The following is a 20,598-nucleotide window of genomic DNA, read 5'->3' as shown; positions in this document are numbered from 1 at the left end:
CCAAATACACTAAGATCAAAATACCTAGAAATCATGGATCTCATAAAAATCTGCCCAACTACCTACTTCCATTTTGATAAAGAAATATATTGACAAATCAGAGGAACACCCATTGGATCGCCACACTTAGGACTCATAACAGAGATTATAATTCAGTGTCTCAAAACTATAGCAATTCCACACATATAGCCAAAACTATGGAACTGATATGTAAACACCACTTTCATCATAATAAAAAAAGAAACAACTAGAGAAGATACACAATCAACATCTTCAAAGTAATAAATTTAACAAGGGAAGAGGAAAATATCAGGACACTAGCATTCCTGGATATCTTCATCAGCAGAGGAAACAATGGCAAATTAGAAATGTAATTCTATTGAAAAATAACCCACACTAACCAAGTGTTCCATTACTAAGCAACAATCTATCCTCACACAAGATGATCTGTATAAGAATGCAGCAGCACAGAACACCAGAAAAAGGAAACCTATACGATATCTCCCAACAAAATGGATACCCCTACAACTTTATCAAAAAGTACCTGACCACTCAAACTACTATAATCCAACCAACACAAGCTATTAAAAGGATAACACTACCATACATCAAAAACATCTCAGAAACAACCAACAGACAATTATAACGACACATCACCGTAGCACAAAAACCAAATAAACCCCTCCAAAATATCTTAAGTAAATGACCTAGGAGCCTAAGAAGACAAAACAGGAGTCATTTATAACATATAGTTATAAGTACTAGTGCTACAGTTTAAGGAGTGTAAAAGCCACCAAGTGGCACAGAAAGGTAGAAAACTAGCAGAGTATCCGTGAATACCAACTAGCTGTCAGAAGACATATGAAAACTCCTTAATCTCACAACACACAGTTACATTCAACCATAGCTTCAATTGGGAAACTGTGAGCATCCAAGGTAAATCCAAAAATGCTAAGGAATTCCTGGAAGACTGGGATTCAGACAAATCTGCTATCAATAGACACACAGAAATAAACCATATTTACTCTCCATTAAAGAGACAGTGAGAAAGCGAAAAAGGAAATCAAAAGACCAGAACACATCCTCTTCAGCAGCCAACATCCAGATAAGCAGAGATTAATACCAGATAAACACTTACGCAGAAAACAATACCCTAATCAAGGAACTATCAAGGGGTAAAAAAACCCATATATCCACCAAAACTGATAGGGGAAGCTATTGAATATTAATCAGGGAGCAAATTCATTCTCGCTGATGATGTTACCCAGGAGGGTAATGAAACTTCTGCAATCAACCATGCTCAGAGAGCACCAAGAACTCCACAGTTCAACCCTGAACTACATACAGTCTCCTCTATTGGTACTACTGATATATTTCAAATCACCAGCTTATGGTAAAAATAAAATAGTAGAACAGACTATAATTTCTGAGAATCGTAAGTGGAATTTCTATATAAACACTAAGAAGAGTTGAAGACCTAATTTAAAGCAATGGATTTGATAAGAATGGTTTCTGAGGAAAACAGGTTTGTAGCATAACTGCACAATATAACTTGTGATTCTAATTATTTTGCTGAAAAAAAATGACAAGTTCATTTATGAGGTGATTCTGAGTTGGGAAACTCTCTAACAATATTATATTGACCTTATTTGTTTAATGAAGCATTATATATTTTGGTCTGCTTGATTTAATCAAAAATATTTATAGTTCTGCACTTAAATTTTCTTCAGTTCTTAATTTGGTCATTTATGCTGTGTAAAATGTGCATATTGTCCTAAATGTCCTTAATAGTATTTGAGATATTTTAATAGGTTAAAAAAACCTAATTCAAAGCAATTATATAAAGAAAAAATGAGAACATGATTGGAAAGAAACAGCTCATAAGTGAAAAAATATAAAAGAAAAAAACTAATATATTTTGCACTCAAATCGTAGAAATGGAAAACAAAAATCATTCTGAGAATTAGATTAAATTATAAGCAGTGGTGGGATTCAGCCAGTTTGGCAGAACTGGTAGCTAAATTTTTGTTGCCCAGGCCCAGAATGGACTTTGGGAAGCGGCATCCACAGAGAGAACCAGTTATTCATATATTTGAATCCCACCACTGATTATAAGGTAGTAGTTCTAAATCTACTTTATTGTGGTAGTTCTAAAATAAAATTATAAAGTCTAAGACTCAAAACACTTCCACTGTAAGGGATAAATATAAGTGCAAGGAGAGTAACTTAGAACAAATTCAAAATATTTCTGAACTAATCATAATCCTGTCTTCTCAACTGCAGGCAGGTTTAGAAAATCAGAGTTAGGGGCTATTAGAAATTACATTTTGGATAAAAAATTACAAAATGGATTCAAAATGAAAGGCAAGTTTTTTTAGAGAATAAGGGGAATACTGGGAATATAATCTACTCAATTTTGATAATACCTCATCTGAGCCAAAGGCAGAGAAAGATATATATGATATGATATAGCAATAGTAATAGCATTTAGACTTATATACTACTTCATAGTGCTTCACAGCCCTCTCTAAGCGGTGTACAGTCAGCATATTGCCCCCAAACATCTGGGTCCTCATTTTATCAACCTTGGAAGGATGGAAGGCTGAGTCAACCTTGAGCTGGTGAGACTTGAACTGCCAAACTGCTGGCAGCCAGAAGTCAGCAGAAGTAGCCTGCAGTACTGCCTTCTAACCACTGCGCCACCATGGCTCTTTATGAGCACCTGAAGGCAGCTCCAAAGCACCTGAAGGACAAGAAGTAATTGTATTTCTATTGAAGACAGTTGGAAGAAAAATACCCTTGTAGAATCTAAGCAGAGAATATGGGATTGACATTCAGATAGACAGAAAACAGTACAGGTACAGGTAATCCTTAATGTATGACTGGTAGCTAAGCAACTGAAGTTGCAACAGACATCTTCAGGGCTAATGACCCAATTTTAAGTTCTAATGGCTGCTCCCTATACTCCACAACCCCGCAGGAACAGGATTGTATTTTGGGTGCTTGGCCACTGGCACACAATTACAACATTCCCTGGTCATGTGACTACAATTATTTATTTATTTATTTATTTATTTAGGCTGGAAACCAGAAAAACCTCTGGTTTTGGGCAAAAAAAAAGTTCATTAGCTAAAATGGGTTCACTTTATGACTGCAATGTTTCGTTAATGACCATGACATCCAAATTACAACTGCCACAAAAAAATTATAAAATCAGGTATGATCTCATAATGACCCATTTAATAACAAAATGTCTTAATAGCATTCTAGCCTCAGTTATAGTTATGAATTGAGGACTACCTGTACTTCTGTAAGATTCTGTATACTTCACATAGAAAGCTCTTTTCCAAAGCCCAAATAGATTGTTTCCCTAACAGAGTGGGGAGGCAGGGAATGCTAAGGTCCCCTCTCCTAAGGAGGTCCATCTAGTGGTACCCATGAAGAAGGGCCTTCTCTGTAGTGGCTCCCTGCCTGTGGAATATCTGCAGAAATGTCATGGGCCCTCAGAGGCTGGTTCGCAGGAGGAGGAGGAGGAGTTGGAGCTGGGAACATCTAACAGGGAAGGGGCACCGGGGCAGAGGACAATGCTGTCCCAAGCCCCTCAGGCATTGGAGGTGGTTGACCAGACGGAGAGCTGCCTGCCTGCCTGCACAGATACAGGAGAGAATTGGCTAATAACCTACAGTGGTGCTGATATGCAGCCAATCTCCTCTGACAAGGAACAGCTGCTTGCTCCACTGATCCAAGGGCAAGGAGAGTGGAGCATAGGCAAGCCCAGAGAAGGGCTGCAAGGCTATTCAGGAAGAGGCCACCCCACCCCTCCTCACAAGGAACACCTGGAGGAAAGTAACTTAAGGAGAAGCCATGGGGAGTTAGTCTTTGCCAGGAACAATTGTTTGCTTTGGCTTACACTCCCCCCCCCCGGTTTTTACTTGTCCTGTTGCTGTTTGCCTTGCCTTTATTTATTTATTTATTTACAAATATTTATATGCCGCCCAATCCCAAAGGACTCAGGGCGGCGTACAAAGTTAAAAACAGTCGTAAAACAATAAAATAATCCAGTCATACCGCGAGTCCGATCATATCCCAGCCCCCCGGGGACATCAGCCCCAGGCCTGCTGGAACAGGAGAGTTTTAACGGCTTTCTTAAAGGCCGGCAGGGTGGGAGTAGTTCGAACCTCGGGGGGAAGTTGATTCCACCAGGTCGGAGCCACCACAGAAAAGGCCCTTCCCCGAGGGCCCACCAGCCGACATTGTCTGGCCGACGGGACCTGAAGGAGGCCCAATCTATGGGACCTCACCGGTCTCTGGGAGCTGTGCGGCAGAATGCGGTCCTGTAAGTAACCTGGCCCTATGCCATGAAGGGCTTTGAAGGTGATAACCAACACCTTGAATTGCATCCGGAGACCCACAGGAAGCCAGTGCAGCTCGCGGAGGATAGGTGACACGTGGGCGTACCTTGGCGCGCCCACAATCGCTCTCGCGGCTGCGTTCTGAACCAACTGCAGCCTCCGAACGCCCTTCAAGGGTAGCCCCATGTAGAGCGCGTTACAGTAATCCAGTCTTGAGGTGACAAGGGCATGAGTGACTGTGAGTAAAGCCTCCCGGTCCAAATAAGGCCGCAACTGGTGCACTAGGCGAACCTGTGCAAAGGTCCCCCTGGCCACAGCCGATAGATGTTGTTCCAGATTTAGCTGTGAGTCCAGGAGGACACCCAAGTTGTGTGCCTGCACTGAGGGAGGTAAATTTGCCCCCCCCAGGACTAAAGATGGACCATCCAGTTGGCCTTTGGGAGGCAAGACCCAGAGCCACTCGGTCTTGTCAGGGTTGAGTCTAAGCCTGTTCACCCCCATCCAGACCCTCACATCTTCCAGGCACCGGCACATCACGTCGAATGCTTCACTGAAAGGACACGGGGTGGAGATATACAATTGGGTACCATCCGCGTACTGATGATACCTCACCCCGTGTCGCCGAATGATCTCACCCAGCGGTTTCATGTAGATGTTAAAAAGGAGGGGGGACAGGACCGAGCCCTGAGGCACCCCATAATCGAGGCGCCTAGGGGTCGATCTCTGTCCGCCCGCCAACACCAACTGAGACCTGTCAGAGAGGTAGGAGAACCACCGCAATACGGTGCCGCCCACCCCCACCTCTCCGAGACGCAGAAGGATACCATGGTCGATGGTATTGAAAGCTGCTGAGAGGTCAAGAAGCACCAGGATAGAGGAATAACCCCTATCCCGGGCTCGCCAGAGGTCATTGGTCAGTGCGACCAAAGCAGTCTCAGTGCTGTAGCCGGGCCTGAAACCAGATGGAAAAGGGTCCAGATAATTGGTTTCATCCAAGGATCGCAAGAGTTGAGACGCCACCACCTTCTCTACAACCTTCCCCACAAAGGGGAGGTTGGAGACGGGACGAAAGTTCTTCAAAACAGCTGGGTCCAGGGAAGGCTTCTTGAGGAGGGGCCTCACCACCGCTTCCTTTAAAGGTTGCGGGAAAGACCCCTCCATCAAGGAGGCGTTGATTATCGCCTGGAGCCAGCCTCGTGTCACCTCCCTACTGGCAGAAACCAGCCAGGAGGGGCACAGGTCCAATAAACAGGTGGCGGCATTCATTGCCCTCACGGCCTTGTCCACTTCATCAGGGGTCACAGGCTCAAACTCGCTCCAGATAACATGACTAAGACCAGCCCCTGGCAACTCGGCTGGCACTGCCCAGTCGGAGTCCAGGTCTCTCTGAATCTGAGCGATTTTGTCCGACAGAAACTGAACAAACTCCTCAGCTCTCCCCTGCAAGGGTTCCTCCGCCTCCTCCACTTTAAGAAGGGAGCGGGTCACCCTAAACAAGGCGGCCGGGCGAGATTCTGCGGACGCAATAAGTGCGGAAAAGTGAACACGCTTTGCCGCCCTTATCACCACTAAATAAGTCCTAAGATAGGCTCTTAATAGTGATCGGTCAGATTCAGAGTTACTGGCACTCCAACGTCGCTCTAGACGTCTCTTGTGGCGCTTCATCTCCCGGAGCTCCTCAGTAAACCAAGGCGCCCTCCGGGGACCACCACCACAGAGAGGTCGCAAAGGCGCAATTCGATCCAGGGCCCCGGACGCCGCCTCATTCCAGGCCGCAACCAGGGACCCGGACGAGTTGTGGACAAGGGAGTCAGGTATTTCCCCAAGCTCCTCCTGGAACCGATCTGGGTCCATTAGGCGCCTGGGGCGGAACCACCTAGTCGGCTCCATCTCCCTGCGATGGAGGAGTGATGCTCTGAAGTCCAGCCTCAATAGGAAATGACCTGTCCATGACAAGGGCGAGATCTCTATTCCCCTTAATTCCAGATCATGTCTCTATTGCCCCGAGAGAAACACAAGGTCGAGTGTGTGACTACCCCTATGAGTTGGATCCTGAATTACCTGGGTCAGGTCCATGGTTGCCATGGAAGCCATGAACTCCTGCGCCGCCTCTGAGCGATCGCCGAGTGATGGCAGGTTAAAGTCCCCCAGTACTATAAGTCTGGGGAACTCCACCGCCAACCTGGCTACTGACTCCAGCAACGCCTTGCTTGGGAGATTGCTCTTCGCATTTTGTTTTGGACAAAATGCGCCTACTCTGTGGACTTTCTTGGTACTATAGGGGCTTTTGTTTGGGGACTGAAGGCAGTTGCCTTCAGGGTAGTGTGAGGGTGGAGCCTTACCGGTGTTTGGAGGGCCACTAGCTTGAACTTTGTTTAAGAGAAATAAAGAACTCTTTAGAGGCCTGCCTTGCACTGACCACCTGGGTCATAACAAGAAATAAGACTGGTCCCCACTTTGACACTCTTTTGCATGGCCCTGAAGACATGGTTCTGCCAACGGACCTGGTCATCCCAAATTTCCTTAATAAACTCTTAAAGATGGGGAAATTTATTGGAGAAGATCTTAGGTGTGATCACTGATAATAAGCTGAACATGAGACAGTTCCTAGAAAGGCCAATATAGTTCTGGGATGCAAACACATATACGATCAAGAAGTATGAAGTTCTTATTCCTTTCTACTCTGTTCTGTTAAGACCACAACTGGAGTACTATGTACAATACTGAGATATGGACAGGTTATGGTTAGGGATGGGTGATAGATTATATATTGTCCTATAAAAGGCTAAAGGAACTTATGTTCACTTTGTAGAAAGAAGTGATGGGAAACATGGTACTGTATCAGTGTTCAGGTACATAAAACAGTGCCATAGAGAAGACTCTCATGAACTATATCCACAACTACAAAAACTATGACCAGACATCATGGGTACAGGATGTAGTTAACAAGATTTTCTTTAAATATGATGAAAACGTCTTGTTAGTAAGATTTGCACACAAAACAAGTTATCTATAGAAGTTTCTATCTCTGAAGTTTTTAAAGCAGTTGCAAAGCCACCCCTACAGATCTGAAGAACCAAATTTTTCTGCACACTGCATAAAGTTGGATTATAAAATCATTGTGATCTCTACTCATAGTTTGATTTTATGAATATTAAAAGGTATTTTGAACCATCTTTAAGACAAATTAGGATTATGGGATTTACAAATTTCTTTTACCATGCTAGAAACCATAGAATGGTGTCCTAATGAGTATTCTGCCAATTCAATTAACTAGAAAGGAATAAAGATCACTGACAGGCTTGAAGGGGTGCTTTATAGCCTGTAAAGCACTTCTGGCTGTCGTAAAATGACAGCCAGCCACCCCCATCATCACACGGCTATATTTCAGGTGGTTGGTAACTGGCTCCCCTTTACAACCCATAGCAGTATGACCATAATTTGCAACATTTTTTGTTGATTTCCAGAAAAAAATGCCCATTTGGAAGAATGTGTTAAAACTTATGACTGTGGTATTCACTTAGTGACTGCAGATTCACTTAATGATCACTGCAAAAATTATAAAATCAAGTTTGGTTACATGGGTGTCTCGACTTACAACAGTAACACCTTATGACCATAAATGTCCTTCCAAACCCTTTACCTGCCATAGGACTCGCCTGTAAATTATTCTGTGCAATGACTCAAAAATGCTTTTTCATGAGGCAACTGGACTTTGTTTTTCTTTTGCTTCTAATCCAAGAAGCTTCTTCAGCTCTGACTGGATGGTGGGGAATGGAAGGATTTATACTCTTTGCAGACAGCTGGTCATTTGCATTCTTTTAGAAAGTCGTTGATGCCAGCTGGAGGTTTATCTGTGTCATCAGGGTCACCTGAGTAGTGCAAATGGATGTGGAGTCTTCTTGGAACTGTTGAAAGGACTGTGTTGTAGACTGAAGATAGATGATGTCATATCCCTCCCCCTCTGTTGAGAGAGAACTGTTCAATTTTGACATATATGGCCCCTTTCAAACCAGCAGTCTTCCCTGTACAAAATGTGGACTTTGCTGTCTTCGAAAGAGTGGCCTTTGTCTTTTAAATGCAGATGGACTGCTGAATCTTATCCTGATGGGTTTGTTCTCCTATGTTGTGTCATGCATTTATGAAGTGGTTGTTTTGTTTCCCCAATATACAGATCTGCACATGGCTCACTGCATTGTACTACATATACCACGTTGCTTAATTTGCATCTGGGTGTTTTATCCTTAGGATGGACAAGCTTCTGCCTTAGTGTATTCTTGGGTTTGGAGTGTACACATACGTTGTGTTGGCTGAAGATCCTTCTGAGCTTTTCTGATAATCCTGTAACGTATGGAATGACCACTTTGCTTCGTTTATTGTTTTCTTCTTTCTCTGTTGTGGAGGAGCTCCTGCTGGGTCTTTTTTGGGATTTGATGAAGCCCCACTTGGGATAACCACAAGTTCTGAGATCTTCCTTGATGTGTTTTAGTTCTTTTTCTTTTCCATCTTTGCTGTTAGGCAGGCCTTCAGCTCAATGGTGTACGGTTCTGATAACTCCCATTTTGTGGTCCAGTGGTTGGTGAAAATCAAATGTAAATATTGATCTGTGGGGGGAGGAGGGGTTCTGTAAACTTCAGTGTTAAAGCTTCTGTCTTCCTTAATGTATACTGCACAGTCCAGGAAGGCTAGACTATTTTCCTAAACATCTTTACATATAAATTTGATGTATCTATCCAACCACATTGAAATGTTTGGTGAATGATTCCAATTCCTGTGTTTTGATCTTGAGCCAAATATTGTCCACATACCTATACCAGTGAATGGTGGAATTCCTGTGAAGGAGTTTAGGGCTTTGGTTTCTATCTCTTCCATGTAGAGATTGGCCACAATGGGGGACACAGGTGAACCCATGGTGCAGCCATGTTTTTGTCTGTAAAATTTAAAATTCATTTTATTCTTCCATTCCCCACCATCCAGTCAGTGTTGAAGAAGCTTTTTGGATGAGAAGCGAAACATCTTCAAAGAAAAACAAGAAAGTCCAGTTGCCTCGTGAAAAAGCATCTTTGGAACAACTATGACCTGGATGACTGACAATCTCCATAGACTTTCTGTGCAATGGATTAATTTGTTGCATCTTCATGTATCTGTTTATGTGATACATGATTGTCGAGGACTACCTGTACAGCAGGGATCCCCAATCCCTGGGCTGTGGCCCATTACTGGGCGTGGCCTATTCACAACCAGGCTGCACAAGCAGCAGATTGATATGTACACAGCTCATCTTGCATGAGTGGCAGGCCGGCACATTGATGTGCGCAGCTGAACTTGCACAAATTGAGCTGCATGTGCCTGTACTTGCCACTCATGCAAGTTAAGCTATGTGCACGCATGCGCACTGGCCCAGGTCCTCTCTTCCCTCCCTCCATCAGGCAGCCAAGCCACAAAGTTGGGGACTGCTAGTGTATACAAAATTTGGCAAATTTTAATGAACACATTTAACAATATATTATCCTATTCTGATGGATGTATTTTTAAAATGTATTAGCCAGTTTTGAACAGCCACATTCAACCTATCAGGATAGATATTGTTTGGTTGGCTGTATTTTTTAATCATTTCCATCACCTATATCGTATTTCAGGAAACTGAACATTCTAAACATATCTGAGGTTAAACTTATGTTTTGTTGCAGTGTGCATGGGGAAAGGAAGGCGCAGAGAGTGCAGGTATTATGGTGCTAAAAGATGATCACTTTGGTCTAAAGGAAAATAATTCATATTGCTACATTCCGTTCTGCTTCCCAACTTTACCGATATTCCCAGCAATACGTTCTTTTTTGTGGTTCAGTTTGAGGAATGCTTACTTAACCAATATTCTGATTCAAACTTAATTACGGGATGGACATTCTCATGTCTCACATTATGAAGATCAAGTTGAACACAGAAAGAGATATTAATAACTCCCAAATATGTCTTCCATGGACTTTGGCAAAGTGATAGTTTTCACATGAGAAAGGCACTTGACAAAATAATCTTACACTCAAAATTATACAGAATACTGATGACATTTTTTCAGCTAATTTCACAAATTGGCAAAAAACCCAATTAATTGAAACATAAAGGTAATGGAAAGCATTCTTTGTAAAAATGGTCAACTAAAAAAAGGAATTAAAACCTACTTGTCCACTTAATCTTTCCTTTCTAATTAATACTTAGCACAACTTTACTGATATTCTTCAAAGACACAGTAGACACAGTAGACACCCTTCTATGAGAAAGGATTTTAGATAAACTGAATGTTTAATTTTTAGACAAAAGATTTGAAAAAAATAACAGCAGGGTCTTATATTTAAGCAAAATTATTTTTACTATAGAAAAACTCAATCTGGCAAGAATGATTTACATGTTTCTGGGGATTTACCAACTTTAGCTGTGGATTGGGTGGCACTTCCCCAATCAGAGATAGCTCACAATATGCATTTCTTTTGTGCTCAAGGAGCAGATGACCTCTTTGGTTAGAAAGGTCTTTGTACATATTCAACTGATGGGCCAACTGCACTCTTTCCAGGATTGGTAGGCCCTATTCATGATCACTCATGCCTCAGTCTATTCCCACTAAAATCACTACAATATGTTCAAGATGAGACTATCCTTGGAAAGCACTCAGAAAGTACAACTGTTACAGTATGGGTTAGTGCCAGCTGTAGCATGGTACCTTCTTGTAACACTATTACAGGTCATCCTTGACAAATAATTATTTGTTTAGCAACCGTTTATAGTTACAACGACACTGAAAAAAATTACTAACTGGTCCTCCCGACTTACAACTGTTGCAGCATCCCCATGGTCATGTGATCAAAGTTCACTCTCTTGGCAAGTGGCATATATTTACAATGGTTGCAGCATCCCAGAGTCATTTGCAACCTTCCCAGCCAACCTTCCCAGCCGGTGTCTGACAAGCAAAGTCAAGGGGGAAGTCAGATTTGCTTAATGACTGCATGATTCACTTAACAACTTTGGCAAAAGAGTCGTAAAATCTCACTTAGCAACTAAAATTCTGGTCCCAAATATGGTTGTAAATTGAGGACTATCTGTATACAAGTTGTATTAGTTACCAGTAGGTTTGTGAATTCAATTCAAGGTGCTAATTATTATCTAACATATCCTTCATGATATAGAAGCAGGACTGGTTGTATCCTATTATGTCTGCCCATTTGGTAAGATCCAATAAACTCAGCATGTTTTGGGTCTCATATATTAAACAGAGTCACCTCATGAATGGTGTTGTCTCTCTCATTGTATATGCCTTCTGGAACATTTCCCTCAACATCTGCACAAACCCAATGTTATCTGCCTTCAAGAAAGTGCTGAAGACCAGGCTCTTTCTGCAGGCAGTAAGGTAAGGCATAAAGAGTAGTACCTTTTAGTATGGGTGAATATTTTGTAATTGCATGCCCCTCCCAGTTTTAACTGCTCTACTGATTTAAACCTTGCGAATTAATCAGAATGATGTGTGAATAGGTGGCCGCAAAAACTGAATAAATGAATGAGTAATACTTGTCTATGTTTAAGACTGAAATAAAGATTTATATGTTTGAATAAATAGGTTGTCTACTTAATTCAAGGAGAATCCCAACAAACTCTACAAGAGATTATATCATATATAATGAAACTAGTCCCTCCAGGAAAGATAATATCCAACCTTCAGGAAGCTAAATGCTAACAAGGTAGAAAGCATTTAACCTAAATTATTTTAAATTAATTATAAAGCTTCAAGAAAATTACAAATAAAAAATGATCGTAACAAAGCAGCCTGGGACATACAGTACATACATTGACTAACTGTCAATGAAATAGTCATTGGTCTTGCAAGCATTTATTTAAGCTAAGAACTACATTATTAAATCATAGCAGTGTTCACCTTCCAAACTTTTTTAACACCAATTAGCAGTGTTATGCTGAAAATATTGAGGATTATAATTAGTAGGAAATGCTTAAGGGTGGCAAATGATAAATTATATAGTCAAACAGTACCCAGAGCCCAATATTAAATAAGAATCCTCACCTCTTTGGGTAGCAAGGAAATGAAATCTCGTTGAAACTGCGGTTCAATCACTTGCATCATATGCTTCACTTGGGTAGGTTCACAACTATCAATCAATTCATCTAAGGCAAGCAACTTCTCCGGTCCACTCCAGCTCTGAGAGATACAAAACTGTATTTACTTTCATACTATTGTTTCACTAAACTGTAGTTAGAAAAGCTTTATAATATTTGAAAATTGTTATAATAAACTCTTGAAGTAAAATTTTTATTTATTTTATTATTTATTTATTTTATTTAATCATTTAAATTCATCAGGCTATCTCCAGTTGACTTAGAATGGTGTATAATTAATAAACAAAAAACAGCAAGAAATGTTAAATATTAAATTTACTCATTCTAGATTGAAATACTCTGCTAACTAATCCCACAAAACAAAACAGGGACCATTAATTGTGACAAATATCAACCCCAGGTTGAGACTAGAGCCAGATTTTCAAGGCTTTCTGGAACCGTACCATCGATGGTACTTTGGCAACTGGCCAGTGATACGCGACAAGTGTAGCGGGGACGGGAATGAGCTGAAGTGGCGACAGCATTGCACAAGCCTTAAGGACAGACAGCTGGAACTGCAGGGCTGTCGGAGATGGGCAAAGCCCAGGATCGCCGCTTGCAGCTACAGCTGATTGATGCTTCTGCAGGGCTATAGGGGCTGGGCAAAGCCCAGGATCGCCACGCGCTTCTGCAGGGTTGCAAGGCGAGACAGAAACCCCAGGATTGGCGCTTCCGGAGCACACAGAAGAGAAAAGGAAGGGAGGAGAGAGGAGAGGCTATAAAAGGTTTTGGCAGGAGAGGAAAAGAAAAAAAAGACAACGGGAGAAAGAGAAGGGGACTGCAAAAGAGAGATGGAGAAATGCAGCCTTGAGAGAAATCAGCTGAGGGTGCACGGCAGAGAAAAGGGGAAGGGGAGAGAGGAGAAGCTATAAAAGAAGGGAAGAGAAGAGGATATAAAAGAAGGGGGGAGAGAAGAGAGGATATAAGAAGAGGGAAGAGAAGAGGATATAAAAGGAGGGGAGAGAAAAGATATAAAAGAAGGGGGGAAAGAGGATATAAAAGGGGGAGAAAAGAGAGGATATAAAAGAAGGGGGAGAGAAGAGAGGATACAAAAGAGGGAGGAGATAAGAGATGATATAAAAGGAGTGAATCTGGTTTCCCCATTGACTTTGCTTGTCAGAAGGTTGCAAAAGGGGATCACATGATCCTGGGACACTGTGACCATCATAAATATGAATCAGTTGCCAAGCATCCAAATGTAGATTGACCTTGGGGATGCTGCAATGGTCATAAGTGTGAAAAATGGTCATGTCACTTTTTTCACTGCCATTGTAACTTTGAACAGTCACTAAGCGAACTGTTGTAAGTTGAGAACTACCTGTACTTTTATCACTTTCCCCCCCACTTTTTAGTCACATTTTTGACACCTTGCTAGGCGACTGGTGGTACTCGAATACTGCCATATCCTGAAAGTGGTGCAATCTATGAAAAGGTTGAAAAGCCCTGCTCCAAAGCACCTGAAGGCAGGACAAGAAGCAATGGATGGAAATTTATCAAAGAGAAATCCATTCTAAAACTAAGGAGCAATTTCCCTGACAGTGAAAACAATTAATCAATGAACTGGCTTGCCTCCAAAAGTTGACAAAGATTGGACAGCCAAGCAGTCTTTCAGTCTTTAAAGTGTATTTCCTTAAACATGAGTCTGCAAATTATACTTACAAGCATAGATTGCTATATTGTATTATGGTTTATAGGAAGGCTTCTTTCAACAATCGAAAAGTATAATTTGAGATTTATGTAGGGGTATGTAATTTGCACACTGACTACAAACAAGGTCATTTTTATATGGAGTCAGAAAATAATTTGAATGATATTTAGATCTGAGATGGTTAAGTATTTTATATGCTTGTTCTGCCTGTATGAAAATTCTGCTGACAATTAACTGTCAAATACCTGAACATGCAAGATATTACTGAAATTTTTTTCCTTATAATTAAGATACATATTAATGATTGAATCAGTTTACCCTTCTATACTTCAGAAACTTCAATTATGGGAGTGTTAGTCTACTTCACATGTTTTTGGAAAGTATTAAGTGGAAACATTTCTTAAATTATAAAGTATACTGATAAAAATGTTTGTGACTCTAAACAGTGAACAGATGTTCATCTAAATTCTATTAGTAAAGTGATTCTTGTTAAACAATCTTATTAAATAATAAATAAAAATCCGTAATGTACTGTGTATTGACCATACTTAATTAACATTCACTTTGTTGCAAAACATATGTGTAGTTTTGGATTTAGTAACTTGATAACATGATCTTTAGTGGAAATGACTTCTTATCAAATGTTTCCAGTTCTTCTTAAGACAATCCTACATGGTTTGAGATACTTTGGTATTTTTCTTTACAAAATTGCTTCAACCTGTTGGTATTTTTAAACTATCTAGGTGACTGAACAAAATTTCAAATGAGTTAAAATCGGGACTTCAGCTTAGCCATTTCAAAATGTAAAATTTCTTCAGCTTCAATATTTTATTATAGATATATGTGCTTAGGGTAGTGATATACTACAGAATCCATATTTAAGCTACAGATGATATTTAACTTGGACTACTGCAACACCAGCTACTGTATGTAAGGCAGCTTTTAGAAATGACCTGGAAGATATGATTGGTCCAGAATGCAGGAAACACACAGTTTGGCTGATGATCCCATGACTACAAAATAGCACTTATTTCCAAGTCATTGTACCATTAAGCTTCTGGGTCCAATTCAAATTGGTGCTTGTCACATGAGAAGTCTACTATGCTGTAGCAATAGAATGTATCAGATATACTTTTGCCAAACCTGACTGTCAGTCAGTTCTGAATATCTCAGGAGCACTGGAGAGTTCCTCAGTTTAAGCAATTAGGTTGCATTATGCTCTGCTTGCCCTAGAGCAGGGGTGTCAAACTCATCACGTGACGTGTCGTGACTTTTTTTCCATAGATGGCAATGGGGCAGGCGCGGTTTTGGCATGATGCATCCGGCCCACGGACTGGCAGTTTGACAGCCCTGCCCTAGAGATATATCTAGCATATATATGTGTGTTTTTCTCTATTTCTTGCTTTGTTATATATCGCCCAGAACCTTGTGACTCTTCACCTTTTAAAAAAATATATTTATTTCAAGAAAGTTGCATTCAGATGAAATTTTTAGGAAGTAGAAACATGTGACATTTTCTAAGGTATTTAGGGAATCAAAACATGCATCCAGTTTTAATAATAGGCATTTTTGTTCTTGAATAATATCAGAACAGAATATCAGAGTGGGAAGGAACTTGGAGGTGTTCTAGTCCAACCTCCTACTCAGGCAGGAAACAAATGACCATCCGATCTTTTCTTAAAAACATCCAGTGCTGGAGCATTCACAACTTCTGGAGGCAAGTTGTTCCACCCATTAATTGGTCTGTCAGGAAATTTGTCCTTAGTTCTAGGTTGCTTCTGTCCTTGACTAGCTTCAACCCATCACTTCTTGTCTTGCCCTCAGGTACTTTGAAGAATAGCCTGACTCCCTCTTCTTTGTGGCAGCCCCTGAGATATTGGAACACTGCTATCATGTCACTCTCCTCATCCTTCTTTTCAGTAAACTAGACATATCCAATTCCAGCAACTGTTCTTTATATGTTTTAACTTCCAGTCCTGTAATCATCTTTGTAGCTCTTCTCTGCACGTCCATTGTTTGACTGTATATTTTTAAAAAGCATTTTGAAATTATATAATGAAGCTTACTCAAGAAACATTAATTTTTTTACTATTATTCACTAATTTTATAACAATTCAATATAGCCTAATAAAGATGATTGAATTTTAGTGTTTTTTGGGTCTCATGCTAATATAGTATAATATGGTATATTACATGCTGAATTTATTTTTTTTAATATTTAATGGCAGTAACTATATTCAACTACACTACAGAAAAAAATATTAGAAATTACAATATGCTAATTTCTATGGATGAATTTTATTACATTTTTTTAAAACCAGTATTATACACAAGGGTTTCTATATGAAATGTTTTTTAAATTTCTTTTTAATATATGAAATATTTCAAGTAGAAATAATCTTTCATTTAAATTTATAATTAAGATCTATAAAACTTTATCTTTTTTTGATTATGTGCCATCAAGTCGAGGTTAATTCATAGCAACCATCTAAGATAGATTTTGTCTTACCTAATCTTTCAATAGCACAACCATCACCAATATAATTGAGTCCATCCACCTTGTTTTACACTTGGTACTGTACCTTTAAAGATATTTAATTAATTTAATATATCTATAAAGGACCAATTAGGTATGTACTGCCTTGTAATGTTTGACTTAGATTATTTAATAAAGATAATCAAAGAGGCACTGTGGCTCAATGGCTTAAAAGATACTGGAGAAGGTCTGTACTCTAGCAGTTCAAGTCCTACCACTGCATGATGGAGTGAGCTCCCATCACTTGCCTCAGCTCCTGCCACCCTAGCAGTTTGATAGTATATAAATGCAGGTAGATAAATCGGTATCACTTCGGTGGGAAGGTAACAGGGCTCTGTGTTTCACCACATGCTCTGCAATGCAGTGTGATATCATGCTGGCCATATGACCACAAAAAAAGTCTTCAGACACCACTGGCTCAGTGGCCTAGAAACAGAGATGAGCACCAACCTGTAAAGTTGCTACGACTTATAGACAAAACCCACGGGGACTTCTTTACCTTTACTTTTATTATAATCAAAAGACTGGGAAAAAGAAAAAAAGAGCAGGATATATATAATACATAGACTATTAATTTTCATTATTTCAAAAGAAGAGTAAAGAGAGAAAAGTGGTGTAACTTTGTAGTGAAATATTCTGCATTTGTTCTAATAGATTTTCCCTCAAGTCACAAAAAGGGCATTCTGAATTATTACCATTAGCTAGTTAAAGAAACTTATTACCTGAAACATTTTCAGCCATTCTTGAAGCCCAGTTGGTGGTTGGATAGATGTAATGCGACGGCGTTGCTGTCCTTGACCATTGGCTGCTCTCAGATCTCCAAACGTAGTTGGTGTTGCTGAACAAGGCACAAGCCCAGTAGTGCTATGGCAGAGGAAATAATTAATTCAGATTCCAGAAATATTTACTTCTATTAAATATAACATTTCCTTTAAGCGCAATTCTAATTATTTAAGTAAATTTCATTATTATTAGCACATTTTATGCAATCCTATTTCCTTTACAAATTCAGTATTTTGATATTTTGTAAGGCTATGAAATGTCCAAAAAGGCTGTAATTAAACCCTATAAAATTAACAAAATGTGAGTTACGTGTAGCTTAATTTATTGAAGAAGGGATGTTATCTATAAGCAGTAACAGGGTATCTGAACTATTACTTTAGATGTATCAAAGGGCTTACACTGATTCACTACTATTTTTGAGCTTCAGTTAAGTAGTCAAATTACTTTAAATCCCCAACCCCCTGGTGTTTATATAACAGTTTATAGTCATCTGGGCACTCCTAGGTAATATGCTGAATCTTAGCCATAAAACGTCAAAGTGAATTCATGTGGAAAGTGCAAACAAAAATAAGCAAAAACAGCTACTGGGAAATAGAGCAAAAACAGCTACTGGGAATTAAAGGGAGTAGCACTATACACATAGGAAACTTGATTTTTCATAAATGAATAAACAAATAAATCTCCCCCCCCCCCAGATGCACATTGAAAAAGCAAAAGTAAATAAACCAATATAACTTTTGAAAATATGTCAGAAAGAATTAGTACATCCAGTTATCATGGAATGGTGACTGTCCACTGAAACAGAGCGGTAAAGACAGTAAGGAGTAAAATAACCTAGCTGAGTGTTTTACAGCTTATAGTATGCTCGTAAAGACAGAGGGCTGGCAATACTACCCAAAGTAGAAGCATAATGCACAAATATTTTCTTGCACCTTTACTTATGAATAATGTGCAAGTGGTACTGTGGCCATCAGTTAACAGTATCTTTATGTAACACTAATAATTCAACTTTCCCTTTTTCTTCTCCCCTTTATAGCTACCCAAATCTGTTCTGGATTGTCCAGAAAATGTAGTATTTGGAATTATCTTTATACAAATATTAATCAAAACTAAAAATAAATTTTTAATCAGAACTGTATGCTACGTAATAGTATAAAAAGCAAATATATAGCAATCATGAAATGGTTTAAATGTCTCTTAGTCCCTGCAGCATCATTGTTACCTAATACAGGTAGTCCTCGACTTACGACAATTGAGCCCAAAATTTCTGTTGCTAAGTGAGACATTTGTTAAGTGAGTTTTGCCCATTTTATGATCTTTCTTGCCTCAGTTGTTAAGTGAATCACTGCAGTTGATAAGTTAGTAAGCCAGTTGTTAAGTGAATCTGGCTTCCCCACTGACTTTGCTTGTCAGAAAGTCGCAAAAGGAGATCACATGACCTTGGGACACAGCATAAATCTGAACCAGTTGTCAAGTATCCGAATTTTGATCACATGATCATAGGGATGCTGAAAATGTCGTAACTGTGAAAAACAGTAAGTCTCATTTTTCAGTGCTGTTGTAACTTTGAACAGTCACTAATGAACTGTTGTAAGTCGAGGACTACCTGTATTAAAAATTAGAGCTAGGAAAATCTTCAAGTTTTAAAATAATTTTAACCTGTGTTATGTTGTTGATTACAAGCATATTTCATACTGACTTGCCTTTGAACAGTTTAAATTATGAAAAATACTTCACAAAATGTCTGAATAGCAAAAACTTTTGCTTAGAAATTCAAGGCTTTAACTCACAGTATTTCTAATCAGTGTATTTATTGCTAACATACATTTGAATATTTAGCTGCTGACTTATTTCCTTCCCAGTTCTTCTGAGACTCAATTACTATAGGTCTACATATTTGAAAAACATTTGTGTAGGAATACTAAAATGTATTTGAAAGAAAAATGGAGATATGGTTTTCTATTTTCAGTTAGAAGGACTTCAGGAAGTAGGGCTACAAAAAAAAAAAAAACAACTTCTGCTTCAGAGACGATAGAGACCAAAAGTCAAAAACACTCTAGATCAGGGGTCCCCAAGCCCCGGTCCGTGGACCGGTGCCAGTCCGCAACATGCCAGAAACCAGACCGCACAAACAAGCAAAGCCCCATCCATGGGATGCAGGCAGCACACAAAACTATATTCTCCGGTCTGTGGAAAAACCTTCCTCTACGCAAATGGTCCCTGGCGCCCAAAAGGTTGGGGACCTCTGCTCTAGATGGATCAGTTATCTAATTCAGTGTATAAGATAGCTTTTTGGGATTAACAGCATTATTTTATTATTTTTCATTACAATCTCCCATTGAAAACAAAATTATGTCTAATAAGGATGTCATTACAGCACAAATTAAATTACTTGATTTTTCATAGAGTTAAATTTTATCTTAAGATTATAATAATTCATTTGTATTATCCATTATTTTCATTTGTCTAACAAAAAATTCAAGGAATTTTTGATTTTATTGGTACAGATTATTAAATGTGAAATCAATTTCAAATATTCCGTCTGTCATTCAAATCCAAAAAGTAACACTGCCTCATAGTAATATTGTCTTTAAAATGCATTGTTTTATAGAAGCATCTATATTATTTTTCCCCAAAATTAGAAACCATTAGAACCAATGAGGCTAGAATGAAGAAGTTCTCATATTTTTAATGTTAACTTCAGCCTCAAGGTAAGTCCAGAGTCACACTTTTGAAAGCTGGGAGGTCATACAAATATTTATCAAATTTATTTGCTGCCCATCTTGCAGTTCAGGAAACTCCGAATATGACAGATATTTTTTTTATTTCTTAGAGTTAACCGTATTGAAGAAGTAATTGTGAATAACATATAAATGAATATATTTCAATTCATAAAGAATTTAGAAAAGAATTTATATTTAAATAATAGCCTGTAAAGCAAGTGTTCCAGTGATGCACATTTGTACACGACAAAATGCAGCAGAACTGTATTTAGTTGTTATGGCAACCAGTTAGTAGTAAAGCTGAACTGAATGCACTGATACTGAAATTCCTGGCCAAAAGAAATTAAAGGGTTGATAAACTGACAAGGCTGGTTCATGATGAATGTATGTTGCTTTAATTTA

The 20,598-nt window shown here is 39.3% G+C and overlaps 1 protein-coding gene across 5 annotated transcripts in view; it reads right to left on the bottom strand.

The window, feature by feature from the left end:
- Positions 1 to 20,598, bottom strand: part of FBXW7 (F-box and WD repeat domain containing 7) — a 133,336-nt gene that overhangs the window by 22,987 nt on the left and 89,751 nt on the right. For all 5 annotated transcript variants that reach the window (XM_039365577.1, XM_039365575.1, XM_039365574.1 and 2 more), the window contains 2 exons: positions 17,413 to 17,554; positions 12,415 to 12,549 (listed from right to left, as the gene is read on the bottom strand). In XM_039365577.1, the coding sequence (XP_039221511.1) occupies positions 12,415 to 12,549; positions 17,413 to 17,554 (277 nt within the window). The remainder of the gene's footprint in view (positions 1 to 12,414; positions 12,550 to 17,412; positions 17,555 to 20,598) is intronic.

The sequence above is a fragment of the Crotalus tigris genome, unplaced genomic scaffold (genome assembly GCF_016545835.1).
Source record: "Crotalus tigris isolate CLP2741 ecotype Arizona unplaced genomic scaffold, ASM1654583v1 scf7180000020129.766959, whole genome shotgun sequence".
NCBI classification, from domain to species: Eukaryota; Metazoa; Chordata; class Lepidosauria; order Squamata; family Viperidae; genus Crotalus; species Crotalus tigris.
Note: the sequence above shows the minus strand (reverse complement) of the source record. Positions and strands in the feature narration are given on the sequence as shown.